General features: G+C 53.0%; 1 protein-coding gene and 1 non-coding gene across 5 annotated transcripts; one reads left to right on the top strand and one right to left on the bottom strand.

The window, feature by feature from the left end:
* Positions 1-1,546: 1,546 nt before the first annotated feature.
* Positions 1,547-27,373, top strand: APMAP (adipocyte plasma membrane associated protein). Of its 4 annotated transcripts, none has more exons than XM_036908691.2 (9): positions 1,547-1,718; positions 10,995-11,111; positions 14,253-14,368; positions 19,830-19,922; positions 21,158-21,274; positions 22,376-22,550; positions 23,078-23,212; positions 23,601-23,793; positions 25,364-27,373. In XM_036908691.2, exons 1-9 carry the CDS (start codon positions 1,627-1,629, stop codon positions 25,571-25,573), a joined length of 1,248 nt encoding a protein of 415 aa, XP_036764586.1. In that variant the 5' UTR covers positions 1,547-1,626; the 3' UTR covers positions 25,574-27,373. The 4 variants fall into 4 exon arrangements, with proteins under 4 accessions (XP_036764586.1, XP_036764588.1, XP_036764590.1 ...); XM_036908693.2 differs by lacking the exon at positions 1,547-1,718 and adding an exon at positions 10,317-10,396; XM_036908695.2 differs by lacking the exon at positions 1,547-1,718 and adding an exon at positions 10,666-10,898.
* Positions 19,345-19,446, bottom strand: LOC118924202 (U6 spliceosomal RNA). The gene has a single exon (XR_005029494.1). It is a non-coding gene; the product is annotated as a U6 spliceosomal RNA (small nuclear RNA).
* Positions 27,374-27,937: the final 564 nt, after the last annotated feature.

Here is a 27,937-nt window from a genome sequence, read left to right as displayed (position 1 = left end):
ATTTTACATAAGACCACTGACGCCTCCAATGCCTCTCCTAGTGTAAAAATTCTGACCTGTCCCTGCCAAGATCATCTATGACACCCCAGCCCTTGAAGCCCAGGAGCACCCTTCCACGACTCCTGCTGGCAGGAGCCTCACAGGTCCTCTGCTGCACTCCTTTGTGGCGGCAAGTTCAGCAAGCCTAACTTTTAACTTTCTTTTATAGATCTGTTTCTGGTGTTTTCAGTTGGTGGGCTTTAGCACTGGGAATGCAATGGGCTAAGTTCTGCATTTGGAGTATGCTCAAAGTGGCTTAGAAACAGATGTTCTGCTTGAGAAATCAGGGGAAGGATTTTCAAGCAATACTACTTGAAGTGGGTCGTGCATGATAAAAATGTTTTTGACTAAGTAGAGGTGAAGGAAGGCATGATGACAGGAAGGAGGAATAATATGGACAAAGGTAGGGAGGCATAGAATTAGGAACAGCGAACAATCCTGAATGTCTGACACATGGGATTTAGGGCAGGAGGGGCCAGATCATGCGGAGCTGTGTGATCCGTTCCTGATAAAACAGCTATACAGGGAATGAAGTAAAATGCTGCACAGACCTCGGTTATAACCTGATTTTCCCCCAGAACTGGATTAATAAAACCCGACTTAGCTCAGGCTGGTTCATCATGTCTTTTCTTGCGGAACCGTCATGCGGGCTGCGGTGCCATCTAACACTGAGAAACAGCGTTTGCATCAGGAAAGCCTTCAAGGGCAGTAAGGAAATTCTTAGCAACTTCATTTTGAACATGCCTTTCCTACCAATGCATAGGTAACAGGATGTGGTTTCCTGCCTGGAAATCCTCTTTCTTCCTCAAATCCTATTCATTTTTCAGCCCCTCCAAGCTCTCAAGTTGTTATCACGCCGCACTAATTTCCTAAGTGAGGGAGCGTGTCTGTAGGTCGCTCACGTCTGCGCCCAGCACCCGAAGGGCACCCGGCTCCGCGAAGCCCTGCCAGTAACTGCGGGCGCTTCACGCCTCCCGAGGCCGGTCTCAGCCGACTCGTAGCCCATTGTCACTGCTCGGCGGAACCCTTCTACGAACTTGCTCAAATGTCTGTCTGCACAAAAAGACTTACGCTCAGCGTCGGGCGAAAGGGGCACCTGCCGCCCCCACCCGCCCCGCCGGGATCTGTCCGGGAAGGGCGGGGCTGCCAGGCCGGGTCACGGCCCCGGGATTTCCGACATCGTCCGAAGTCCCGGGCGCCTGTCAATCATCAGCGCCGTCATCTCTCGCGACAATTCCTCGCGGCGAGGGCGCAGCGTTACGTCGCGGTTGTCGGCGTCAGAAACACAGCAAACGGGGGGCAGGGGGTGCCGGGGCCGGGGAGCCCGGGTACGGCCGCGCACCAGGAACGCCACAGGCCTTGGCCGAGCACCAGTCCCGCACGGACCCCAGCCTGTAGCCATCTGCCCGACGCTCCAGAGCTGAGGCCCTCGCGGCAGGAAGGGGCGGGGCCATACGTCACTTCCGTGCGCGGCTGGGGGAGGCGGGTCCTTTGGCGGCGCGGCGCTGGTGCGCGAGCTGCGCGGGGCCAGGGCAGAGCCCGCGCAGCTCCGCCGGGAGGCGGCCGCGTGTCGGCCGCGCTCGCACCATGAACGAGGCGGATGGGCTGCGGCAGCGCCGGCCCCTGCGGCCGCAGGTTGTCACGGACGACGGCCAGGTCCCGGAAGCCAAGGACGGCAGGTAGGCTGGGCCTGCAGGGCGCCGCCGCCTCTGTCCGCGGCGGAGCGCGGCTTACGGGCCCGAGGCCTGCGAGTCGGCGGCTCCGGTCCCCCGGCCGCGGCGCCTGCCCCTTCGCGCCCCTCGCGCCCCTCGCGCCCCTCGCGCTCGCCGCAGCTCCCGAGCGGTTGCCTCCTCGGGCCCTCGCTGCGCGCTGTCCTCCCTGCTGCTCGCTGCGGGGAGACACCGGCCGCGGCCCCAGGCCTCCCGGCGCCCACTCGTACCGCCCTGAAGGGTCTGGGCAGGTGCTCGGGGCCCCGGTGGCCAGCGAGGAGCCGGGCTGCGCACCCGCCCGCCTCCCGCCGCGGTTTTCCGAAAGAGCCGAGAACAGAGGGACCCTGTTGGGCGGCTTGTCCTGAGAGGGACGAGAAGCATGGGAGCCTGCAGTAGATGATGCCTGCTGAAAGAAGTCCCAGAGTTTTGACCTCCAGTTCTCCCGACCTTCCAGAATTCAAGTATGCTGTGTTCTGGTTAAAAACAGAGGCATAATTCTTAAACCAGCTATTTCAATATAGAGTACTTTAAATTTTGTGTCCCGAGTCTCATAACTTTGAAATTTTAGGGAGAACAAGGTCAAAGTTGTGGTACTGATTGATTAATGAGTCAGTCAATAGAAGTATCAGAAATATTTATTGATGTGCAAAGGGTGAGGTGCATACTGAATTAGGGGCAGTTTTTGTTGGGACAGACTGAGTTTATTCACCATTGGTAATAAGAGGAACCCACGTGAAGAAGAGCTCTAGCATCGAGGCCTGTTTCGGCTCTGGAAAGGCAATTCACAGAGAAGATTTTTAGATAATATCTGACTCCTGAGGCCAGTGGCAAGGTCAAGAATTTGCCGCCCTGTGTGATCCTGACTGCAGGGGAACCCAGCATCCAGGTTTGCCCTGGACTTAGGTTTCCCAGGACACAGGACTTTCAGTGCTAGAACTGGGGCACGCCGGTCACCTTACCTGCTGTGCAGTTCGCAAGGCCATTGCTGATGACCGTGAAGCCCTCGGAAGGGATGTGCAAGGACAGGCAGGGCTATGCTGCGGAAACCATGGAAACAAGGCATTGCTGGGTACGCTTTTAAACCAAACATGACAGAGCAGCTGTCATGACTTGGTGATGAGGTGCAGTGTGTTGTAAATCAGGGCATACGGCTCCTGAGGGCCCTTGTCGGATGGTCCAGCCCTCAGCTGGGCTCCTCTGTTACTCCGGGCTCAGGGGCAGACGGGCAGATGATTAAATTGTTTTTCCCTTTCTCTGTGGGGATTTCTGACTGAATGGCAGGGTAATTGGATGGGCCATGGCTGCCATCTGCTGCTCATTTTCTCCAGTCTGCCCTTTACATTGTGCTTATTTTAAGAAATTTTCTTATCTCCCTGTCCATGAACATTGTTCTTATTTTCGTATTTCCCCTTTTCTTATTTGGTTGATCCCTTTTTAATATGTCTGTAACGATCTCTTTCAAAGTGCATTCTCACCTTCCTTTCTACGTTTATTCTTATAATTGTAGCTTTTGGAATTTTTTTCATGGAGTCTCTTTCATTGCTTCTGTGGCCATTTCTACTAGTTCGTCTAGTTGTTTTCTTGATTACCTTAAAACCTGAGTTCACTGTAAGGCGGGAAAGCACTGTGTACAGTGGGTGAAGTAAAGGGATCTGAAGGGAGTAGAAATGGACGGATTATGGAATAAACTTTAGATAGGTGTGTAAACAATATAGAAAGCCTTGAAAGATACATTATTCAATTAACGGAACAGAAACAGGACAGTGAATTTTAGTGGAAGGACCTAGCGATACCTTGGCTGGTCCCGCGATGCTTGGCACGAAAAATAGTGGTAGCTCTGTTTTACTGATCAGGTCATGAGCTCTACGTGAAGGAAGTGCTTTATATGATGTTAGATTAATGGAGGCAAAAGAGAAGTGAAAAGCAATAAGAAAGGATAGTACTGGTGGCTGGACAGTGATTGAAAAAGCACATTTAAAAAATTGTGCTTTGGAAATAAGGTTTTTTGCCAAAGCCCTTGAATTTCTATATTTGAGCTGTAATGAGGAATGTGGTAGTTAAGTCGTTTTATTTCATGTGGAACATAGATGAGCTAGCCATTTCCACATGCCAGTGCAAGCTTACAATTATTATTATTTGACATCAACTCCCCAAATGCTTTAGAGACTTTATGTCAGGACGATTTATCACTGAAACTATCCCTTCTCTTTTGGTGGCATAGTTCTGTTGGCGAAGAGAGAATAGCTGTTCAGCGTCCATGTACAACTGCTTAGGAGTGAAGAGTGGATGCATTGAAAATTTAGCAGCTGCTTTTTCAATAAACTTCTAAGGGACTTGAGACTACTTAAAAATCTCTACCAGGTCCATTTTCCTTTTTCCTTTTTAAGACTGCAGAGTGAGGGAGGCAGTGTGGAGGAGCAAACGGGGCCACTGTGAATTCCCGGCCCCAGGAATCAGGAATCCGGAGCTTGCTTCTCAGCCCTCCCCCTGGCTGTGTGATTTCATGGTGGCTCTTTTAACCTGTTGCTTATTTATTTTCAACATTAAAATGAAAACATCTACAGTGTATAGGTTCCAGTTTAAAGAAATGTGGAAAGCCAACGAACTGAAGGTGTCACCACTTTAAAAGGCTGGGCTTGAAGCTGTTGGACCTTTTCAGGTTCCAGGTATCACCTGGACACCTGGGGTTCTGGTCCCCTGTAGATCTGGGGATAACAAGTTTTCCACAGAAGTTATAGTTGTTTTTGATCTCATATTGTCTGTCGGCCAGACTTCAGTCCATGGCTCAAGGCCCTGATGTCCTGTGTGCGGAAGGGGTTAGAGAACAGTGCTCAGGTTGGGCTGGTGAAATTAGAGGATTTTGTAAACCCTGGTGGAGCCAACAGTCATTGCCACAGCCTGTTGCTTCACCGGGATTCGCCCTTCCCCTGGGGCCGGTGGAAGTTTCAGCTGCAGACTTCTCCGGGGAGGTGAGCATTGCTCTGAGCTCTTCCCAGAGGCTGGGGGCGAAGATCCCCGAGACTGCAGCTGGGAGGGACACTGCCAGCCTCCTGGGTGTGTTGGCATGGATAGGGAGCATGTGAACATGGCTGGGGATGAGAGGGCTGTCCTTCAGTCTGTCAGTGTAAGGAGGCAGGCCAGGTGGGGACAGGCAGGGCTGTGCTTGGCTGTCCGGAGATGGAGCTGCTAAAAAGCTAGTGAACCTTGGGCTGAAGTAAATGTAGTGCCTGCTTTCGGTCCTTGAAACGGCCAGATATGTTACAGTCTCTAGCAAGTGTGGGCACTGTGGAGAAGGGGAGCGTGCACGCCTGTCTGAAGATCGGACGCCGCTCTGTGCCTGCCCTGCACCTGCCCTGCAGCCCTGGGTTTCACAGGCCCAGACTTCCTGCTTTTTCAGAAGAAGGTGGAAACCCAGAGTATGATGTGAAATCACCTTATTTTTTCAGTTATACCTACTAAAGCCATTTTGTAGAATGACCGTTTGTGGTTTAGACTAGAACTTGTCCCTGGTTTCTGGGCACCACATTTGTCGGGGACTTTGACACACTCTGGAACAACCAGGAGAGAGAATGTTTTGCAAGCCCCACCATCTGAGGAGCCCCCGCAGGAACCCAGGGTGGGGGGATTGAGGGCACTGGATCTGGGGAGGACAAGGGTTGGCAGAACTGGACCCAGTCTGTTTGAGCAAGTGGAAAGGCTGTCTCTCAGAACATGCCCCTTGATGTGACCCGAGCAGCCAAGGTCTCCTGAGTAAAGGAATTGGGGAATTCTCAGCGTTCTGGTCTCTTGTGGACGCCCCCCATGCACACCAGTAGGCACTCCCTGACCTTAGGGCTGTAAGATCTGCCCATGTCCTTGGGCCTGACCTCCTGGCAGCTTCCTCTTGCTCACTGTACCTCTGTGGCCAAGGTTTGGAAGTGGGCTTAAAGTTTAACCACCCCGTAAAGCATGCATTCTCCACGTCCAAGTGCTCGTGCAGCCCTGTGTCCGCCCTGACCACATCTGCCCCAGACACTTGGTTTCTCCAGGCTTCCCTGGAGCCTCTGCTCAGAGGTCATCTGCCTTGCATCCTGTGTGTGGCCAGCACTCCCCTCACTCTCCGCCTGACCCTGCGACATTCTTGGTGGTTTGTCATTACCTGGCACCTGCTTATTTACGGGAATACACACAGGGTAGGAAACAGTGTTCCTGCTGGACTCTCGGGCCTCGCACAGTACCTGGGACGTGTGTAGAGGGTTATTAAATGCTTGTGTGTGAGGCAATCTGACTGTGCTAAGGCTGTGTTGATGTGGTAGTCACTTGCCAGATGTAGCTATTTACATTTAAGTTGGTTTAAATGAACCAAAATTAAAAATTCAGTTCCTCATTTGTGCTGTGTGGGGAACTTGAGGGATTTCTGAGTTGGCCAAGGAGAAAGAGGACTGTAAGGCGGCTGTGGCACATGCGCTTCCCTGGGTGGCGCTTGGTCAGGCTTGCCTGTGGGGGGCCCCTCACTGCAGGAGAGGGGGCGCTCTCTGGAGGGGGAGGAGATGAGGGGAAGGGGAGAGGGCTCCGGGCCTCAGTGAGTCTCTGGGTCCAAGAGCTCCGAGGGAGGAGCAGCTCAGGGCCTGTCTTACTCGTGGGCAACAGCTGTCCAGGGAAGTTCCAGAAGATGCAAAGCAGGCAGGCTCTAAATGGCTCAACATTTGCATTTGGGCTATTAAAAAAAAATTGGATATGTAAAAATTGGGTTTGGGTGCAGGTGGGCCTTTCGAGCTAATGGGTCTCAGCCTGCAGTAAAGAAATAAACAGCCTGGGGTGGTGGGCCAAGCCTGTCTGTGGCTCCCTTATAGAACATGCCAGCCCCGTTTCACGCACTCGGTAGCCGCGCCACCGCGGAGGCCGCTGGACTGCTGCCTTGGCTCTTGGACAGCACCGTGCTTTCTGAGACGTCACAGGACCTTCCAAGGGCAGGCTGGTGATCCCCCCCACAAGGGGCACCGCGGGGCTACCGTCCCTGGGCAGGGAGCTGTGGTAGGAGCTGCGCGGCAGGGAAGCTGGGAGCACAGAGAGGAGGTCCCCAGGCCCACACCACACCTGCCCAGTCAGATCTCTGGTCCTGTTGAAGGGTGTGCGTCACCTGGCGGGTGACTGCCTTTGGGAACGTGGGATGGCTGGCCTCTAAACTCTCCAGCCTTTCATACTCTGTGATTGTGAGACGGTGTAGCTAGGTCTCTGCAAGGTTGCCCCCCACTTCTCCCCAAAAGCACCGTTGCTTTCGGCCCTGGCAGGACTTCCGTCCTGGGGATGAGTGAGTCTCTACAATTGTGAGAAGGGGCAACCAGATATCCAAGCGGGGTGTCACAGCCCCGAACTAGGTCACTGAATGAAGACTGAAGAAGTGTGAGCTGCAGCGTGGTAAAAGAGGGTTAATGTGGGAGTCCGAGACACATGGGAAGAGTCTGTTTTACACACACTTGTGTTACACAAGATGAAGTGGCACTTTGACCAGTGTCACCGCTTCTGTTAATGACAGCTGTGTGGTGCCAGATCGCACAAGGCAGCTTCCCCTGAGGGACAGCTGCTCTGTGGGATGGGGAGGGGCAATCACATCACTGCTTTCCAGGGTGGGGACATCCTTGTCCGGTCTTACCAGAGTGACCCATGCAGTGCCCAGAGGTCAGCGCTCACTGCTAAATACCGCACATTGTCACCACACACCTTTGTGTTTATGTCTCTTTGGGATCCTGCTTTTAAAACTACTGGGTTGTAGTCATTCCTGCGTTTGTACCTGTAAACAGCCCTGCTTTGCGGTATAGGTACTGCATCCATTGAAAAGCTTTAGGCCACTGAAAGAAGGTCACTGGAGTCACAGAGCATCCCAGCTTCTGGAGTGTCAGTTTGCAGAGCTGAGTCATTGACTATGTTTTTTTCTTTTTGACATCCTTATTGAGATCCAGTACCCATACCATGAAGTTCACGCCTTTAAAACTTCCAATTCAGTGGTTCTCAGTATATTCACAGAACTTTGCCACAGCCACGTCGGTCTAAATTCAGAGCATTTTCATCACTGTTCAGTGGGGTGGAATCCATGTGACATAGAAGGAACCGCCTGAGAGAGAGCAGTCCAGGGATGTTCAGTGCTGGGCAGCCGCCAGTGCTTTCTGGCCTCAGAACCTTCCTACCACTGCCTGCCAGCACCATGACCCGCTGAGTGAACACTCCCCACGCCCCCTCCCTCCCAGATGCCTGGCAGTGGGTGAGTGGGTGAGCAAACCGTGGCACGTGCTTACGATGAAGGCATGAAGTCTTGATACATGTTGCAGCCTCGATGAGCCTTGAAACGTGCTGACTGGAAGGAGCCGTTCGTGAAGTCACACTCTGTATGATGCCATTTATCTGGAGTGTCCAGAAGACGCAGATCACCATCACTTTGTGCAGGGAGTTTTTCAAACCCTGACTCTGGGGCCTGGGGCCCAGGTATCTTGTCCTTGGTGGACTATTGCCAGTGGTGCCCCCAGTGTTAAGCATCTGACCTGGGCCCCGTCGTGCTGGCCCAGTTCCGCCTGCACCCTCCTCTGCTCTCGGCCTCAGCTGTAGAGCAGAGACGCCTGGGTCCGTGCAGTGGCCCGCGGGTCCCATGCTGTTCTCGTCCTGCCTCCTGCTGCGGGCCTCTCGGGTTGCCACCCTGCCACCTGGGGGCTTCCAGTGACAGGCGCCGTGTGCATGTTCATGTGCTGTGTTTTTTTTTTTTTATTAAAGTATTGTTGATATATAGTCTTATATTGGTTTCAAGTCTACTACACAGTGGTTCAGCAGTTACCCACATTATTAAACCCCTTCCCCCCACTAGCCATGTGCCGCGTTCCTATGCCCTTGGCGACGTCAGTCCGTCACATCAGGAGGCTGTGTGGCCCTGGGGTTGAGAGGCAGGGCTTGGGGAGGCGTTGGCCTGATGGTTCCCTTTCTGGCCACCTGCGCTCTTCCAGGAGCCTGGGTGCTCTTGGCCTCTTCCGACCGGTCCTGTGGGGCCTGGACCCCCTCCTTTCCCAGCTGGCAAAGCGGTAGACTGAGGACTTAGCATTTACCTGGCCTGTAGTGGGGGTGGGTTCTGAACCTTGTAAAGGGCTGGAAGTTAGGAACAAAACTCATTTTTGGAAGGTTATTAGAAGGAAAATGGACACAGGTTAGGATTCTCCTGCACTGGGGGAAGTGTCCCAGGAAGAAGTGGTGAGCCCTGCCCCATGCTGACCTGCTCTGGAAGGAGGGTGGCCAGCAACAGGCCACACCATCAGCTCTGCTGGACATGGCCCCAGCAGTCACCCTGGGTCAGCAGCGACAAGCCCTGCTTTCTGCCTCATTGCAGGACATGATTCAGCCTCACTCTCTGCCCATGTGGCAAGGTGCCTCTTCCCTCTGGTTTCGAGTCACTGCTTCCTGGTACCCTCCTGAGCCCTCACCAGCAGAGCCTTCCGTGTCCCTGTTTGTGTCACCGGCTGTGCCAGTCATGTAGGCTTTCTCTGCCATGCTCTTCACTTCCTTCCAAGCCCTGCCTGGTAGCGTCGTTCACATCCGTATATCTATGAATGGTCTGTTCAAGGAAATCTAGACTTTTTCTCTGCTACTCCTCAGAATGTTTCCATCCTCACTCCCCACCCAGTTCCACAGCCACGTCCACATTTTTAGGCATTTGTATCAGCAGCACCCGCTTCAGGAAACAGCATTGTGGTTAGAAAACTATTAGTCGTCTGTGGCTGCTGTGACAGATGACCACATGCTTCGTGGCTCACTCACAGAGGGCCACCTTACAGCTCCACAGGCTGGGCGTCCGCACAGGTCCCTCGGCTGAAATTGAGGTATCGGCAAGGCCGTGTGCTACCCTGGAGGCGTTAGGGGCAAGTCTGTCTCCTGCCCCTCCCGCTGGTGGCAGTATTCAGGCCTCTTGTGTTGTGCTGTCCAGGGTCTGCAGGTGACACTGAATGCCTCTCCCTTCCTTCATGTGTCTCCCCTTACCTTTCTTTTCCACTGCTCCCAGTTGAAAGAGAACTATGTTGTTTTCTGCTTTATTCATGTATTAAAATCATGCTCAGGACTGGGAGGGACTTTGAGGTCACCGTGCCCCAAACCCTGTTTCACGGGGGGACCCATGAGATTTGGGTGATGAAACTTGCCCTAAGTGGCTTGGCTGCTTGTTGGGAAAGTCAGGTTGGGCACCTGGGCCCTGGATTCGTACACGTGCCCAGAGCAGGTTCACACAGCACATCATCAGTCACGAGCCAGACAAAACACGGCCCTTAGACCGAGTTTGATTTGTTAAGTATGAGTCTTGATTTTTTTTTTCTTTAAGTCATCTTTTTTTTTTAAAGTGACACATTCTTCACCCTTGGAGCTCATGATTTTTGTTTTAATTAATTTTGATGTCAGGTGTTTAGTAAACTTGAACACACTTGATCAAATAATGATCACATAAAGCCTATTTAGTAGCAGGAGGCTAGACAAGTCTCTTAGTTTCAGATGAGTAACAATGTATGTGAGGGTCGTTGGGAGACGTTTTAGTCACTGGCGGTCATTTACCCGAAAACCTGTTGCAAGACTCCCCGGGCAATGTCAGCCCTTCCCAGGCTCAGCGGCGATGGAACCGCCGCTGTGTGGATTCTTAGTGACCAACGGTCAGTATCTGTCGGGCATGTGCACGTGAAGAGCTGGGGTTTCCTTTTCAGTTCCCGGGACCCTCAAAGTGATCAGGGGATTGTCCACTCGGGAAGTCATTCCGCTTCCACTTGCTTCATGAGTTAGTCTCTGCCTCTTTCCTCCACAAGACCTGAGACTTAGTGACTCGCAGAACTGGGCACAGCTGCTGAACCCGTGTCCCGGGAAGTGGCGGCTTTTGGGGAGCAGCGGTCTCCCCTGTAGATGAGCCTGCCTCTGTCCTCTTCGCACCAATCTCCTCCTGTCACTCTGTGTTCGTGAGCTCTTTGACTTGCCCTCTCGGAAGCTCTGCTAGAGGATTGAAGATAGAGCCTATCACACTGTCTGGAAAGGGACACTGATTAGAGTGTCCCACACCATTGGAAGACTTAAAAAGAACAGAGGCGTGTTTGCCAACCTTAGCAAACAGATGAAACCTTTGCTCACCAGCCCCGGAGGCGGTGCACTGTAGCGGGGAGCTGGGTGAGAGGCCTGCTCCTGCGGATGGGGCCCCGGGACCTGCTGAGGTCGCGCCCCTGAGCCTCTGCTGACCGCCTCTGTCTGTCTGGTTTCTGGCAGCTCCTTTAGTGGCCGAGTTTTCCGAGTGACCTTCCTGATGCTGGCTGTTTCCCTCACCGTCCCGCTGCTCGGAGCCGTGATGCTGCTGGATTCGCCCATCGACCCACAGCCCCTCAGGTGAGCTGCCCTGAGAGTCTTGGGTCTTCTGGACAAAGTGTGATAATTGGGTTATTCTCTAGGGTAAGAGGCTAGTCCGGTCTGAAAGGTAAGTCATGAGGAGTAGAGATGCGTCACGTCTTTCCTGCCCGTGTTTCATGTTGTTGGATGTTACACATATAGTCATGTTTTAGAAACAAAACTGTACAGACCAGAAACAAGAAGGAGAAAAATCCCAAATGAGAGCTTATCTGTCAGAGATAATCAACCCGAATTAATTTGAAGTGGCGAAAGTACACACAACTGAAGGTCCGGTGCCCTGGTTTAAATTTTGTGAGCAAGTGATTTGTCAGAAAACTTGTAGTTAGTGTTCTGTTTTTGTGAAGTTACCTTTTCTCAGCTGGGGTCTCTGAGTAACGCCGTCCATTACAACTTGAACAAAGCAGGATATTCCCAGGGGTCCTAAGAAATGTTTTTGTGTTGTACCTGTAGTGAAGCAGAGCCAGGCTTGCGGTAGGAATGGTTGGTGATGTGGGTGCTGCACTGTCTGGTTCAGTATGTTCCCATCACCCCTGCAGCCGCCCCAAGGGCGAGCTAGTCCTTGGGAGGCTTTAGAAACATTCGACAAGAACCTGCCTCATTACAGAGCGACCCTAACATATACAACTGAATAATATGGCACTATTTTGTAAATATAAGTTAAGGCTTTATATTGGATTTGGTTCACTAAAAATGTATTCAGCACCCAGGATGCTTGAGGTGGGTGCTCGGCTGGACGCAGACACAGAGGACACAGTTCTGACCTTAGACTGACGTGTATACAAGAGTCAACTTTTTACTTTTTTTTTTGAGAGGGCATCTCTCATATTTCTTGATCAAATGGTTGTTAACAACAATAAAATTCTGTATAGAGGACTCAATGCGCAATCATTAATCAGCCCCAAGCCTGATTCTCAACAGTCTCAAGAGCCAACTTTTTATTGCTGGATTTAGAATTTGTCAAAGTACAAGATGCTGTTAAAATACAGTTGGTGTGCATAAGGTTGAGAAGGGGTGAAGAACCAGGCACTCTGGGCTCATGAGAGTGTTGGCTCTGGAATTCCCAGGTGCAGAGGGCCCTGGCATGCATCTGCTGCCTGAGCTGTGCCCAGCGACCAAAGAAGGGTCCCCTCCCAGGGGCACCCGCACACCTTTGGGGGCAGGGCGCTCTCTTGCTCACCCCTCTCAACATGTAGAAGGATGTGGCTCAGCCCACCCCAAACTGGGACTGACCTGGGCCTTCCTGGATAATCCAGTCACTGTTGCAGAGCGTGACTGTGTCCCCAGCTGGGGACCACAGCCTGGGCTGGGGAGCCACCTTGGGAGGAGGCGGGAGGTGGGGAGAGCAAGCAGGGACCACGCGTGATACACTGATTCCATCGATTCGACAGCTGTTTCTTGAGTGCTTCGCGTGTGCAGGGAATCAGGCAAGGCCCCAGGCCCCAGGCCCAGACGGGAGGGGGCGGCAGAGCATCCAGTGTGCCGCCCTCGGTCCCGGGCTGCCTGCCGTGTGCATGTGGTTGCAGCCGACCTGGGGCGCCGTGACCTTCCCAAGGCCTGCATTCGGGCCCCGTGCGCCTGGGCCCAGAGCCTGCAGGTCGCTCTCCTGCCCTCCTCCTTTGGAAATAAAATGCCTAGTTAAACCAAGAGTGGTTTTCTTTTTTTTAAAGTGGGTGGAAGCCATACCTGGGAGGCAGGGCAGAGCTTGAATCCAGGGCTGTCCTGTCTGTCCTGAGCAGGCGCTGCCTCAGAAGGAGAGGACAGGGGCAGCGTGGTGCCGGGAAGGGAGGGGGTGGACACGAGCTCTGCCGCCATCCTCCTCCTCAGCCCCCTCCTGGTGGCTCTGCCATTAGGCGGCTGGCTGGGAAGCTGCCTTGCTGGGGCTGGTGGGAGCCTCGGGAGACGCCTGCCTCCCTGCTCCCGCCTCCCTCCCCTTCCTGCCCTGTGGCGCTCACTGGGTGCCTCCTGTGTGCCGCGTGCTTGAGATATGGCAGAGCCTACCCCCTAATCTCAGGGGCCGTATGGGGCAGGCAGGAAGCACATGTGAGGGGTGGGCTTCTCGGGGAGGTGTCGCATATTCAGTTGGTGGCCAGTGCAGGCCCCCTGAGATGGTGAGGGTGGGGTGGAGAAGAGCGCAGAGGAGCAGGTGCTCCTGGTGGGGGACCACAGGGTGAAGGACTCAAGGTGGGGGATGCCCAGTGTGGTCAGGAGCCCTTGGGGAGGGGCTGGTGGGGGGACAGTGTGAACAAGAGGAAGAGGGGGGAAGAGGCAGGCCAGCCTGTGGGGCTCAGACTGCAGACTGCCTGAGGCCGCCCCGGGACCTAGGCTGTGGGCCAGGGCACCGCTGCAGGACTTTTGAGAGGCGAGGGCCAAGGTGGGACTGTTGCCCCAGACTCACGTGGGAACAGACCGTAGGGACTGGAGGGAGCAGGGGAGGGAAGACGGTGGCCTGGACCAGGGTGGTAGCAGAGGACACGGGGGAGGCAGTTCAGCGATGTCTGGATGTTGTCCCCTGAAACTGGCATTGGCAGGATTTGTTGATGGTTGGGAGAAGCAGGGTGGTTGGTGTGGGCGGGAAGGACCTGTCTGTGCCAGGCGGGGGCCCAGGGTCTGTGGGCTGGCTCCAGAGAGAGGCGGGTGGGCTGAGAGGGCCTGGTGGAGAGGGCTGCCCCACCCTAGGACAGCCTCCTCTGGCTTCTCTCCTCTGTGAGGCAAGAAGCAAGGCTCCTTCACCGTGAAAGGGCACCGGTCTCCTCCGGCTCAGTTGGACTTCCATGGCTGGGCAGCGAAGGGGGAGACAAATGCCTGGGTGTGTGAATTGGAGGGTGGGCGTGAGGAGGTCTAAGCTGCCCCGGGGCGTTGGATGGGGGCCAGGGTGGAGGCCCCAAGTGCTCAGGGGCAGGTGGTTCCCAAAGTCCATATATTAGCCACATAGATATTTTCACTTTTATTTTATACTATGACCTTTTCCGATATCTTAGGGTAGTTTTTCCTTAACCTTTGTGTTTCTGGCAACTAAGGATGTAATTGGAATATGCCCTGTTTATCAAAGAATGAGGAGTTATGCATGGAGGTCTTCATGTATTTTTATGGAAAAATCCCTGTAATTGCATTACTTTACAGCTTCAAGGAACCTCCTCTCTTGCTTGGTGTTCTGCAGCCGAATACGAAGTTGCGACAGGCAGAAAGGCTATTTGACAACCAGCTCATTGGGCCTGAGTCCATAGCAAATATCGGGGGTAAGTAAACCCCTGGGAGTTAGGCTTGTCTGTAGCTTGGTGGGGGAGAGTCTGCAGGTAGCCGCCTGGCGCCCTGCTCCTGGGTGGGCTCTGGGCGTCCCTCGTAGCTGGGTTGTGGATGCGTGTCTAGCAGACGGAGAAGCCCTGCTGCAGCATCTCAGCTCTCCACGTGGGTTTCAGTACTGGGCCATTTTGAATTCCTGTTGTTGGAGCAGTTTATCCTGTTCAAAGTGTTCCTGTTAAAATGAAAGGAAAAAGGAAACACAGACATTGATATTTAATGCACTTATCAAAGGTAACTAGGTATTGCCTGATGGGGCAGTGTTTCTTATTTTGTTTAGATTTCATTTTTGAGAAGAGTAGAATGATTCTCAATATTTCCACTTCGTTGTTTCAAGCTCACCTTGGTGGGTACATTTAAGGGTAACGTAACTTATCTGCTTCAAACTTGCCCAAACCTAAGAACCAGAATTGGGTCTGGTTATAATTTTTGAGGCTCTAGCACCCGGAGCAAGGCTGTTAGAATTAAGGTTAGGAATCAAAAGATACAGCTTATGAACAGATTGTTGAACTTAACGGTGTGAGGATTTCTGAGCAGCGTGACTCCACAGGCCACTCCTCGTTCCAAAGTGCAGTGTGTTTTCGGTGGCGTGGCCGTGGACATGTGTGTCCCGTGTGCCGTTTTGTTCTGCGCCCGCCCCGCGGTCTTGACCGGCCACTCTTTACGGCCCTGCTGTTTGCTCCGGACCCGGAGCTGGTCTATTTCAGCAATCGCTTGGCTGGCTACAGCTGAAGTGTTCCAGGAGGGACTCGCACTTCATGATAGACCTTCATGTTTCCCTTAAAAAGACGTGTCTATACATACGCGTTTTGTTTTTCTGGTGAAAGATCAAATGTTGATATTTGAAACTGGAATCTGGGGAGTTAAGTGATCTTTTTTCGGGCCCCAGAGAGAGCGCTCCTAGTCCTCCCCCCACCTACGCTGCTGTCTCACCGAGCTGTGCTGCCGGCCTTGCCCTTTGCCCGTCCGGGGGGCTGGTGGCCCTCCATGACTGTTGTGCGTAGGCGTGGCGGGGGGCCTGTCCGGGAACCCCTGCGGGTGTGAGCTGCGGGCAGGCCTGCACGGAACCAGGCTGCTGCTTGATTTGGAGGTTGCCCCGGGGGTGGCCGGCGTGCTGCTGACAGCGAGGGGGCGCGAGCCCCGGGGGTGCTGGGAGGGCGATCAGCAGTCAACGCGCTTTCCTTTCTTAAGCAGACGTCATTTTTAAGACCAGTTTTAGTGTCACAGCAAACTTAGGGGGAAGGTGCAGAGCTTTGTCTGCTGTCACAGAAACACTGGCTGCCCTGCGAGAGCGGGACATTCGTTGCGAACCTGCCCTGACATCGCTGTGGCCCGTAGTTCACTCTTGGGGGTGTGCATCTGTGGGCTTGGGTGAGTGTGTGAAGGTGCATGTCCACCATCGCAGTGTCGTACAGAGCAGTTTCACTGCCCTGAACACCCTTGTGCTCCGCCCGCTCATCCCTCCTTGCCCCCTGCCCCTGGCCACTACTGATCATGTCACTGTCTCCATAATTTTGCCTTTTCCAGAATATCATATAGAGTTGGAATCATCATACAGCATATAGTCTTTTCATATAGGCTTCTTTCTCTTAGAACAAGGTTCTTCCATGTCTTTTCATGGCTTCATAGCTCATTCCTTTTATTGTTGAGTAAGATTTCATTTTCTGGATAGACCACAGTTTATTCATCCATCACCTGCTGAAGAACATCCAAGGTTTGGCAGTTATGAATAAGGCTGCTGTAAACATCTGTATGCAGGTTTTTGTGTCAACTTGTTTCAAACTCAGTTGGGGAGATACCTGGATGTACGATTCCAGGATCATACGAGAAGAGTATGTTCAGTTTTGTAAGAACCTGCCAAATTGTCCTCCGAAGTGGCTGTGTTGTTCTGCAGTACCCCCGCGGCGGATGCGGCTCCTCTTGCACCACATCCTCGTCGGCACTTGGTGGTGTCGGTGTTTTAGATTTCTGGCCCTTCTAATAGGTGTGGGGTATTTCATAGCTTTAATTTGCAGTTTCCTGATGACACATAATGTGGAGGGTCTTTCCATGTGCTCGTTTGCCGTCTGTATGTCCTCTGTAGTGAGGCGTCTGTTTACCTTTTGGCCATTTAAAAAATTAGGTTGTTCACTTCTTATGTTGAATTTTAAGAATTCCTGGTGTATTTTGGGTAACAGTCCTTTATTATCTGTATCTTCTGCAGATATTTTCTCCGGGTCTGTGGCCTGTCTTCTAATTCTCTTGACGTTGTCTTTCATAGAATGGGAGTTTTAGTTTTAGTGAAATCCAGTTTATCAGTTATTTTTGCATGGATTATGCCTTTGGAATTGTATCTAAGAAGTCGCCACCATGCCCAAAGTCACTTACCTTATCTCCTGTGTAATTTTCCAGGAGTTTTATATAGTTTTGCCCTTTACATTAAGGTCTGTGATCCATTTGAGTGAATTTTTCTGAAAGGAGTGAGGTCTGTGTCTAGATTAACTTTTTCATGTGGGTGTCCAGCTGCTCCAGCACCATTTCTGGAAAATGCTCTTTGCTCCATTGCGCTGCCTCTGCTTTTTGTTGAAGATAGGTGCACTGTCCTTGTGCAGGTCTATTTCTGCACGCCATTCTGTACCACTGATCTATTTGTTCTCTTGCCAGCGCCACAATGTCTTGGTTACTGTATCTTTATAGTAAGTCTTGAAGTCAGGTGATGTGATGTCAGTCCTCTGACGTTGTTGTTCTTTAATGCTGGCTTGGCTCTTCTGGACCTTTTGCTTCTCCATATGAGCATTAGAATCAGTTTTAGTATATATAGAAAATAACTGGCTGGGATTTTGATTGGGATTGCTTTGAATCTATAAATCGAGTTAGAAAGAACTGATTTCTTGACAATATTGAATCTTCCTATCTATTAATGGACTTGGAATATTTATTTATTTAGTTCTTTGATTTCTTTCATCAGGTTTTTTCCTCATACAGATCTTATACATATTTTGTTACATGTAGACCTAAATATTTCATCCTTCTGAGGGCCAGTGGAACGTATTCTGTTTTTAGTTTCAAGCCCTGCTCACTCCTTGCGTGCGTGTGTGTGTGTGTGTGTGTGTGTGTGTGTGTGTGTGGCTGGACTTGTGCCTATCGCCTATCATCCTGCACTCTGTGGCCTCACTTTCATCCTTCTCAGGTTCAGGAGGTTTTTTTGTTTTTGTTTTTGTTTCCTTGGGGTTTCCTGTGTAGACAGTCATGTCATCTGTGAATAAGGGCAGTTCTGTCTCCTTTCGCAGCCAGCACCCCCTCCTCCCCCCGTGCACTGCTGAAAAGGAGGTGAGTGGCGGCTGTGCCCTCTGTGCTCTGGATTGCGGGGGGGCTTCGGGCTCGTCACCGCTAAGTGTGCCGGCTGTGGGATTGTTGCGGATGTTCCATGTCAAGTTGGGGAAGTTCCCCTCGATTCCTAATCTGCTGAGAGTTTTTATCACAAAAACTTTGGATTTTGTCAGATCCCTTTTATGCATCTTATAGATATGATCATGACTTTTCTTTAGCCTGCTGATATTATGGATTTTCTTTTGTTATCCTTTAGTGTCCGTGGAGTCTTTAGTGATGTTCCCTTTTTCATTTTAGATGTTGATAATTTGTATCTTCTTTTTTTCTTAGTTAGCCTGGCTAGAGAATTATCATTGATTGATTCAGAGAACCTGCTTTTGATTCTATTGACTTTCTCTGCTGAGTTCCTGTTTTCTATTTCAGTGACAGCTACTCTAATTTTTACTATTTCTTTTTTCGGCTAACCTTGGGGTTTAATTGGCTTCCCTTTTTCTAGTTTCCTGAGAGGGAAGCCTAGGTGATTGATTTCAGACCCTCTTTTCTAATACATGTTCAATGCTGTGACTGCTCCTCTAAGCATTGCTTGCACTGCATCCCACGAATTTTGTTGTTTCATTTTCATTTAGTTAAAAATGTTCTTTTAATTTCTGAGATATCTTCTTTGACTCATGTGTTACTTAGAAGTGTTTTGTTTAATTTTCAAGTATTTTTTGACTTTCCAGCTACCTTTCTGTTGGCGATTTCTAATTTGATTCCATTGTGGTTGGAGAGCAGACATTGTATGATTTCTGTTTTTTAAAAATTGTTAGGCTTTGTTTTGTGGCCCAGAATGTGGTGTGTCTTGGTGAACCTGCCCTGTGAGCTTGAGAGGAATGTGCATTCTGCTGTGTTTGGCCAAGTGGTTGACAGGTGTCAGTCACGTCCGCTGATGGATGGTGAGGTCTGCTGTGTCCTTGCTGGTTGCTGGTCTGCAGGGCCTGTTCGTTCCCCACGGAGGGGCACCGATGTCCAGCCCCAGCAGTGGGCTTAGTTATTTCTTAGCACAGTTTTGTCAGTTTGCCTCAGGTATTTTGATGATTTGTTCCCAGGCAATGTGCACAGTAAGGATGGTCCCTGTTCTTGAAGAATTGGCCCTTCATCATATGTGATGTCCGTCTCCACCCCCGGTGGCAGTCCTTGCTCTGGAATCGGCTCTGGGAGTGACACAGCTGCTCCAGCTTTCTTTTGATTCGTATTAGTGTGGCATATATTTCTCTCTCCCTTTGTTTTTAATCTGTATGTTTCTTTATATTTAAAGTGGGTTTCCCATGGACAACAGATAGTTGGGTCTTGTTTTTGAGCTACCCTGACAGTCTCTGTCTTTTAATTGTATTTAGGACAGTGAGATTTACAGTGATAATTGCATTAATATCTATCATGTTTGTTACTATTTTCTATTTATTGCCTTTGTTTTTTGTTCCTATTTTTGCCTTGCTCTCTCTTTCTGCCTTTATTGTAGTTTTAACTGAGCATTTTATATGATCCCATTTTCTTTCCTTTCTTGGCACATCAGTTATACTTTAAAGTCTTTTCAGTGGTTGTCCTGGAGTTTGCCCACATACATTAAAAAAATATGGAGCATTTCCCGAGTTTGCATGTCGTCCCTGTGTAGGGTCATGCTCATCTCTGTCCTGTCCCAGTTTGGGCATATGTGCTGCTGAAATGGCACTTCACGTGCTGTGATTTTCCCCAGGGACTCCCAGTAGTCCTCCCCATAGCTGCGGGGAGCCAGCAGCAGCCGTAGTGATGTGAGGCAGACATGAACTCCTGCCCCTGAGTCTACTGTTTTGAGAGTGGAACAAACACCCTCACAGTTTGGTCTCCATTGCTGATGGGTATCTGCTGCACCATTGCTTCAGTGTCAGGCTTAGGCCCACGTGCCCCAGGCCCATGGTTTTAAGAACTTGTTACCGTGGACAGCATCTCCTTTGCCTTCAGAACTGCTGTTTCCTCTCTGGAGATGAGAACCCCTACCAGGCACCTGTGTGTGGAAGGTGCTGTTGCCCCAGCTGCCAGGCTGACCCGGTAACATTGTCCTTTCCTCTCTGACAGACGTGATGTTCACTGGCACGGCAGATGGCCGGATCGTGAAACTTGAAAATGGTGCAGTAGAGACCATCGCCCGGTTTGGTTCAGGCCCATGCAGTAAGTCGCCGACTCCCCTGACACGTGTCCCTTCCGGTCACGCAGAAAGGTCTGAATGGCCTTGGGAAATGAAGCACCCCTAGAGATTAGGTGCACGCTTGGAGAGAAAGGGCTCCGGACCACCTGCAGACAGGCCAATGGGGCGCCGCCACAGGCTCCCATCGGGTCTCACAGAGCCTGGCCGTCCCTGCAGCCGCATCTTGGCTCGGCGCTGGCCATGGCACCAGCCACGGCACTGCTGTCTCCGCCTTGAGCTGCCCGTGCTGCTCCGCAGAGGCCCATGTCCGCCTCAGTGGGGGCGGGAGGGTGGTGCCGTGGCTTGTGGGCCTCCGGGGGCGCCTGCAGGGTGGCTCAGAGTCTCTCGGCGGGGATCGGCCTGCGGCGCCTGGGTTTGGAAAGCTGGAGTTACAGAGGCACTGTTCAAACACTGGAGCCCACAGACTTCTTATTAGTCACTGCTTCTTAATAGCAGAATGTTTTTGTAAAAATGGTGCCTTTTCATTGTGAAATGTGGATGACACAAAGGTACAAAGAAGAAAGTAAAATCGTCTCAGGGTCTAAATCAGGTGTTGTTGACGGGTTGGTGAGTTCCTTCTGTCCATGGTCAGGCCCACACACTTTCATGTGATGGGCTCAGCCTCTCCGTCAGGTTCTTTAGCCTGACTTTCCCATTCTTGTAAGGAGTAAGCACCCTGTGGGGGGGCACCCTGCGGTGAGCACTCCTTAGGGACGCCCCTGAAGACAGTGTGCACTGCCATAGGTTTAAGGGGAGTGTAGGTTCCAGTCCAAAGATTAGAAGAGTAGCTCTCCCTTTAGGCTGGTAGAGGGAGCACTGCCAGCCCTCCTGGGCGAGCCTGGTATTCAGGACCAGCTGTCGGGGCTGAATGACCAGCTCCCCAGGCTCTGGGGCGATTCTGGAGTTGGACCCGGGGCCCGATGATGGCCCTGAGTTAATGTTCAAATCTCGGGATGCTGATCTGAACGTACCAGTCGCTGTGCGAATACCCAGATCTAGGTCCTCAGGTGGTCCCTCTGCACACAGCAGACAGCTGTAAGTGGGGCGGGGGGCTGGGAGATAGGGGTGGGCTTGTGGCCAGTGCTGCTGACCTTGTGTTCAACATAGTGCACGTGTCCTTAGGATGGGATGCATGGGGTGCGTTGACACCGGTGCAGGGGGCAGGGGAGGTGCAGCAGCCTCTGGGACCAGCCACCGATCCCACCCATCTTTTCTCTAGAGACTCCGGAGGATGAGCCTGCGTGTGGGAGGCCCCTGGGCATCCGGGCAGGGCCCAACGGGACCCTCTTTGTGGCTGATGCGTACAAGGGGCTGTTTGAAGTGGATCCCTGGAAACGTAGGTGACGATGTCGTTTCCTTCCGCAGTGATTTTGGATCTGCTGAACAGTGTGTGCCTTGGTGGGCTTCACGGACTGTGTTCAGTGCGGTCTCTGACATTCTCCTACTCACCAAGCGGCACTTAAAGTTCCCTGTGCAGGCGCCAGCAGGTGTCCCAGCCCCTTTACACACCCCGACCACAACCGCATCAGGGCCCCGCCTCGCTCGCTCTGGCTGCAGGGTCTCAGAAGGACCCTCTGAGCATGTTAGACCTGCTCTTTCCATCTTTATTTTCCTGTCTCTCTTTGTCTTCTCTTTCCATTTTCCATTTCCTTTTCCTTCCCCTCTGTCTCTGTGTTTCCATGTTTTCCTTTCTGCTGCTCCTCCCGCTTCTCTCCTCGAGGGGTCGCGGTGTCAGCATATCCAGGGCTGTGTGGTTCCTGCTGGGAAGGACCTGGCGCAGCCGCCGGGCCCTGGGCTCACCCCCACCGGCGGCCTGCCTGGGCGGCTCCAGCTTTGCTGTTTGCTGGCTGTGTGACTGCAAGTCACTCAGCCTCTCTGGGCAGTTTCCTTGTCCGTGAAACAGGATAGTCATGTGCCTGCCTCGTGGGACTGTGTGAGGGCTGCAGTCGTACATGGAGACAACTTAGCACTCAGTAGACGTCCATTCTACTGTTCTTAAAGATGTACTGCTATTACTATCTCTATTTAAAAGCAGAAGAATGGAACATTTTATTCAAGCAAACAAATAGAAAGTTGCCTTTTACCTAAGACTCATCGTAGGTTTCTAAGTCAGGTGGTCTTGATGAAAGAAAGCGCCCCTGGTCCCGAGGGAAGGGCTTCCCCTCTGATGGAGGCGGCATGACGCTTGTCCCTGGCCACCGGAGCAAGGGAAGAAGCGCCGTCTCAGCGGAAGAAGGAACAAATCTGCCGACCTGGCATGGAGACGTGCATTTTAAGTTTTCCTTTTAAGTCAGGCTAATTAATGTTGTGAAATTATTGAGGTAACAGTTCCCAGAATGAAAGCAAGTCTCGCCCTCCCTGCTGCCTTTCCCTTGCTGCTGCTCCCCCTCCGCCCCCCACCTCCCGGCTTCCCTCCCTGCCCCTGCCCCTGCCTCAGGTGAGGTGAAGTCCCTGCTGTCCTCTGACACGCCCGTGGAGGGGAGGAAACTGTCCTTTGTGAATGACCTGACGGTGACTCGGGACGGGAGGAAGATCTACTTCACGGATTCTAGCAGCAGATGGCAGAGACGAGATTACCTGCTGCTGTTCATGGAGGGCACGGCTGATGGGCGGTGAGTGCCCATCCCAGACCTGCGCAGTGAGGTGGGCTGCCAGGCGGGCGGCTTGGCAGAGCACCCACCTGTGGGGGCTGTCGCAGGGTTTCTGAGCGTGTTTCAGCTCCTAAGACAGGACTTAAGGGCCTCTGGAAACATGGTGGAGGTGCCAGAGCAGCAGGGCTTCCTCACTTCCTTTTTGGAGAAATGAGGTGGGAACCGGTGCAGCCGTCTGGGCGTGGCCCCTGCGGTCTGGGGGCCCACGGGCAGGCCTGGGTTCAGGCCACCCCCTCAGGGGGACCCCTTCGAGGCTGGAGCGCGGCGGTGCCCCCTGTGCTGAGTCAGCAGGAGAGCTGCTCCGGGGTTGGCCCTCTGGGAGGGAGGCCCTCGGACGGCCCGCGCCAGGTCTGGGCGGAGGGCCAGCAAGGCCCCGTCACCCCATGCGAGGCCGAGTCCCCTGCACAGGCCCCGCCCCGAGGGCCCCGGGGAGCTGCCTGCAGCCCAGCTGGGCTGTGGCCCCGTGACCCCCTTGGTGGCGCCTGTAGCCTGCTGGAGTACGACACGGAGACTGGGGAGGTCAAGGTGCTGCTGGACCAGTTGCGCTTCCCCAACGGCGTGCAGCTCTCCCCTGCCGAGGACTTTGTCTTGGTGGCCGAGACGACCATGGCCAGGATAAGGAGGTGTGTGCGGGGCTGGCCGTGCCGGCAGCAGGCCTCTGCATCGGGCTGGGCGCTGGGGCATGTGCGTCGGCGGGACTGCAGCCTGCAGGGCGGCGCCGCCTTCTGTGTTGTGCACGGAAGTGAGGCTCAGGGTGCGCTTTCCTCCTGCCTTTTCTCAGCCGGCCCGGGCGCTGTGTCTGGGGGAGCCCTGGCCGCATGCTGGCAGCATGCCCCGGGTCCTGCTCGCCGCGCCCAGGGCTGCTGAGGGCCTCGCCGGCCTCGCCTGCATCGCGGGGGCGTCCGCAGTTGTTCCCCTGTGTTTACTGGGACCAAGGCCAGTTTGGTGGTTGGCTGAACTTCTCCCTAAACGGGGGGCCGCCACTCACTGCCTGCTTGGTGAATTTTTCAGATTCTATGTGTCTGGCCTGATGAAGGGCGGGGCTGACCTGTTCGTGGAGAACCTGCCGGGCTTTCCAGACAACATCCGGCCCAGCGGCTCCGGGGGCTACTGGGTCGGCATGGCGATCATTCGCCCCAACCCTGGGTTTTCCGTGTTGGATTTCTTATCCGAGAGACCGTATATTAAGAGAATGATTTTTAAGGTAATGATGGAAACTATAATTACAAAAAGCAGAATGAAGATGTGTGTAATTGTGATCTTTTTTGATCTTCATAGATCTAAAAATCCTAGTTCTACTTATAACAGTAGTTTCAGTGACTCAGTTATTTTATTCTTCAGCTTCAAGTGTGAATTGAAACCTTGAACCCTGATTGTCTCCCTCTGGTCTGCTGTCCGGGCACTCTGTCACCGCCCTCCCCATCCTGACCTTGGGGCCTCTACCCGCCTGTCAGTCTCACGTCCCTGCCCCCGGCAGAGGGCTGCTCCCCCTCAGGTGGTTATCTGGTGCCTCTTCCTGTGGCTGTACCTATGACCCCGCTGACCTCAGCCCCCAGCCCGCCCTTTCTCCGGTCCTCCGGGAGGCCCTCCCGTCATCACCCCTCTCCATGGGGTTCTGCCCTTTGACCTCTGAATGCACCAAGCTCTTCTCCAGCAAAACCCTCCTTCACCAATGACCAGCCGTGGACCCTGTATCACAGTCTGTAAGCGCTCAGTGGCCCACCTTTCTCCCCAGTGATGCCATGAAGTGCCCCAGATGTGACTCAACACGTCTCACCCTGTGGACCAGGAACTGTGGGTGTAGGGGCTCCCGTCCCAGAAATCTTCTCCAGCAAGCTCCATTTCACAGCTAAATAGATGTTTGACATTGATACTGAATATTTGGACAGATAGTAACACATTTTAACGTTAGGTCCTAGAAGGTACCAGGCAGCAATTTCTGAGTCTGCACGAGCCGGCCCTGTATCTGGGCCCTGCCAGGGGATGCATTCACGGGTCGGGTGGGCCTGTGGCCCTCGTGCTCTTCCGAGTTCAGGGTTCATGGGGAAACCCTGATCTGTTTGGAAAGGACACATTCCTTCTCTTTGCCGTATGGGCTCCAGGGCCTGGCTGGGGGTGGGCGGAGCACCAGAGTGGTGGGGCAGAGCCTGGGAGGTGGGGTTCACACACCCAGCAGCGGACCCTGCGGTGCAGGCTGGCGGGCTGGGGAGCCGGGGCTCAGCACGAGGTCATTCCCCAAGATGTCTGCCCTGGCGTCAGGGAGCCCCCAGTCTCCTGGGGTGGAGACGTGGTCATTTTACCTGCCTGGGAGTTTTTCTTTAACACGAACTGCTCTCACATCTCCATCATTTGCACCTGCACATTTGAAGTATTTTAAACCTAATCTGAGATCTTGGCATTTATTCTGGTGACGTTGTGCTGGTTCTGACAGTTCTGAGCCAACACCCTCTGGCCTCAGCTTCAGAGTTGCGGGCAAAAGGAAGGTGCACTGGCAGGAACGGGGGGTGGTTCCTGCAGGGTCCCCGTCCCTCAGGGGCCGGCAGGGTCTGCTGGGCATGGGGCCTCACTGTGCTGACCAGGAGCCTCCCCACCGGCTGGGCTGAGGTTCTGTTTCTGGGGAGCTGATGCCGTGATCCCGGCAGGTCCCTGGTGTCGCGGGGCCTGGCGTGAGCGGCTGCACTGTGGGCCTACTGCCTTGTTTTAACAGGTCTGACCTGCCCCGCCACTCTCTTGGCCAGAAGGTAACGCCTCCTCACGCTGTGCTTCCCTTTCAGCTGTTCAGTCAGGAGACGATAATGAAGCTTGTGCCCCGGTACAGCCTCGCCCTGGAACTCAGCGACAGCGGGGCCTTCCTGAGAAGCCTGCACGACCCCAATGGGCAGGTGGCTGCCTACGTCAGCGAAGTGCACGAGCTGGACGGGCACCTGTACCTGGGCTCCTTCAGGTCCCCCTTCCTCTGCAAACTCAGCCTGCGGTCTGTTTAGCGGTCCCCATGGCCCCTAGAGCACCGGGCCCTGCGCCTGGTCCTTCCCACTTGGCCTGCCGGCCCGTGGAAGTATGGGGCCACCCTGCACGTGTGTGGGCCCCTGCAGGACTCGTTCACCTGTGTTTAACTTGGAGTTTAGAGGGAAGCATTACATCTGCTATAGGGAAGTTAGTCTACATAAAGCCATTTTCTCTTAAAAGATCCTTTCTGTGTGCTGGAATTCTCTAGGACTTAGGAGACTCATGCACTTTTAACAGGCCTCAGGGTTTGGTGGGTCGGGCAGCAGGAGCGCTGTCTAGGGATCTTGTTTTTGCTCCTGGCTCTGTCGTGCACCTCAGTGTCTTTACTGTAAAACAGGATGGGAGGGGCCAGGAGAACCCAGGGCAAAAGCGTGTGAGGTGGAGCTGTGCAGGCAAACGTGTCAGAACATGTTCTCAAGTTTTGTGGACCAGCCCTGGTCCCTGGTTGTTCCTTAGCTCCCACCTACCAGCCTCCTCGGCTCTCCCTCTGCCAGAGGCCTTTTAAGACCCCCGAGTGCCCACCAACTTTGAAAGTGAGGCCTGAGTACACGCGTAGGAAAAGCGTGCTGGTTCCAGCAGCTCAGGGACCACACTGGGTTCCTCCACTGTGCGCTGAGTGGCCCTGCAGCTGTCTGTGGTGTCTCCGCAGGGAAGTCCTGTTCACGCCTGTGCTCCTCACCTCTCGGCCCACAGATGTGAACAGGGCACATTAAATGTCCTGTTTGCTTGAGCATCGTAGCCGGAAACTGCCATGTATCCTGGCAAGTACGCCGTGAATTCTGTCAGGAAGACCATGTGTTAATGATGATTAAATAGGCTTTTTTCCTGCTGATTAACCTACTCTGAAGATGTTGCCTGGGAGTTTCTTCTCTGATACAGCTGTTTGAATGGTGACAGAGATTCCCCTCCACCGCGTGGTGACAGGAGGCTCTCTGTGGCTGGGGTCTCGTTACGGGACAAGCAGTCCGCCCCGTCTGCTCGGGCTGCCACCTCCTGGTGCGGTTCTATCCTGGGCAAGTCGATACTACCCTGTTTTCCTGTTTGCCTGCAAAATGGGGCTCATGGCTGTTCCTTTCTTTCCTGGGTATTTATTAAAACGAGATTGTGTCTCTGAAATTGTTTTTAGTAACTTGACAAAGACAGTGTTTTAAATAGGTAATGGCATTAAAATTAAAGAGGACTGAAGCTATGGTGAGGTGGGAACCGGCGGTGGCGCCCTTTGCCCCTGGCACAGGCCCCACCCCAAATGCCACCGCCCCTGCACGGTGTCCGCCGGGGGAAGGCTCAGGAAGGGTGGCTAGCTCGTCCTGTGTCGCCCCACCCAGGCTGGGTCTGTGCGGCTGCAGCAGAGACTGCAGCCCCGCCGCCGAGACCCACGTGCAGGCGAATGACTTCCTAGGAAAGGAGACTGAGGGGTGGCCACTGACCTCCTCAGTGGGTGACGGTGCGTCTCACGTGCTGAGTGTGTGGCTGAGCCTGTGTGAGCTGACTTCTGATCAAGAACAGAGGCCTGCCTTCGAGTGCCTCACTGTTACTGATGCAGAGAAACTGGTAAATTGCTTTTCACAGTTTGCAGGAAACAAGTCTTGATTTTGACTTGTGTTCATTTTCTGTCTCAAAGTGTCACTTCCTGTGTTTTATCTGGTAATTGCTACAGTGAGGTGCAAAATACAGCCTTATTAGGTTTCAATATGTGATATGCTTTTGTTTTAAACAAAAAACATTTGCTCTAATGTGAATTACCTACATGCTTTTAAAATTAAATCCAGTGATCCATTTGTTGCGTGCTCTGTATTTTCTGGTACAAACACCCCTCCAGGGTTCAGTGATTGCCTTTTATAGGACAGAAGCCCCATTTTGAAATTCTTATCAACATTAACTTGCAGAGTGGCCTGTAGTTTGAACGGTGTTTTCACGTACACTGACCTGTTAACGATGCTAAGAGAAATTGACTGCATTTTGTAGGTGGGCACTGAGCCAGGGGAGTGACTTGCCCAGAGCCACAGCCAGCGTGCAGCCGGGCTGGGCCCTATTCCATGGCCGGGGAAGGCTCTAGAACACGCAAGATGGGCCCATCTGATGGACTTCTGATTGGTTTTGGCCCAAGTGTTTCTTCTTCGTGGTCATAATTCTGGCACATCTTAGAATCTTGGGTACTTCACATTTCCTCAGTGACAATAGCATTAGGTGATGGCCCAGCTGCCCTGTGGGCCAGTCATCCCCTCTGAGCCAGGGTAAAGCTGAGGGTTTAGAAAGGCAGGTAAAACTGGATGGGTGTAAGGGACTTCCGGTCGTCACCTGCCCCCTCTAGTGAGTCTCGCCGTCTCTGCAGGCATTTTGTT

This window comes from Manis pentadactyla, chromosome 14 (genome assembly GCF_030020395.1).
Source record: "Manis pentadactyla isolate mManPen7 chromosome 14, mManPen7.hap1, whole genome shotgun sequence".
Classification (NCBI taxonomy): Eukaryota; Metazoa; Chordata; class Mammalia; order Pholidota; family Manidae; genus Manis; species Manis pentadactyla.
The sequence above is the reverse complement of the archived record's forward strand: the minus strand, read 5'-3'. Positions and strand labels throughout refer to the sequence as shown.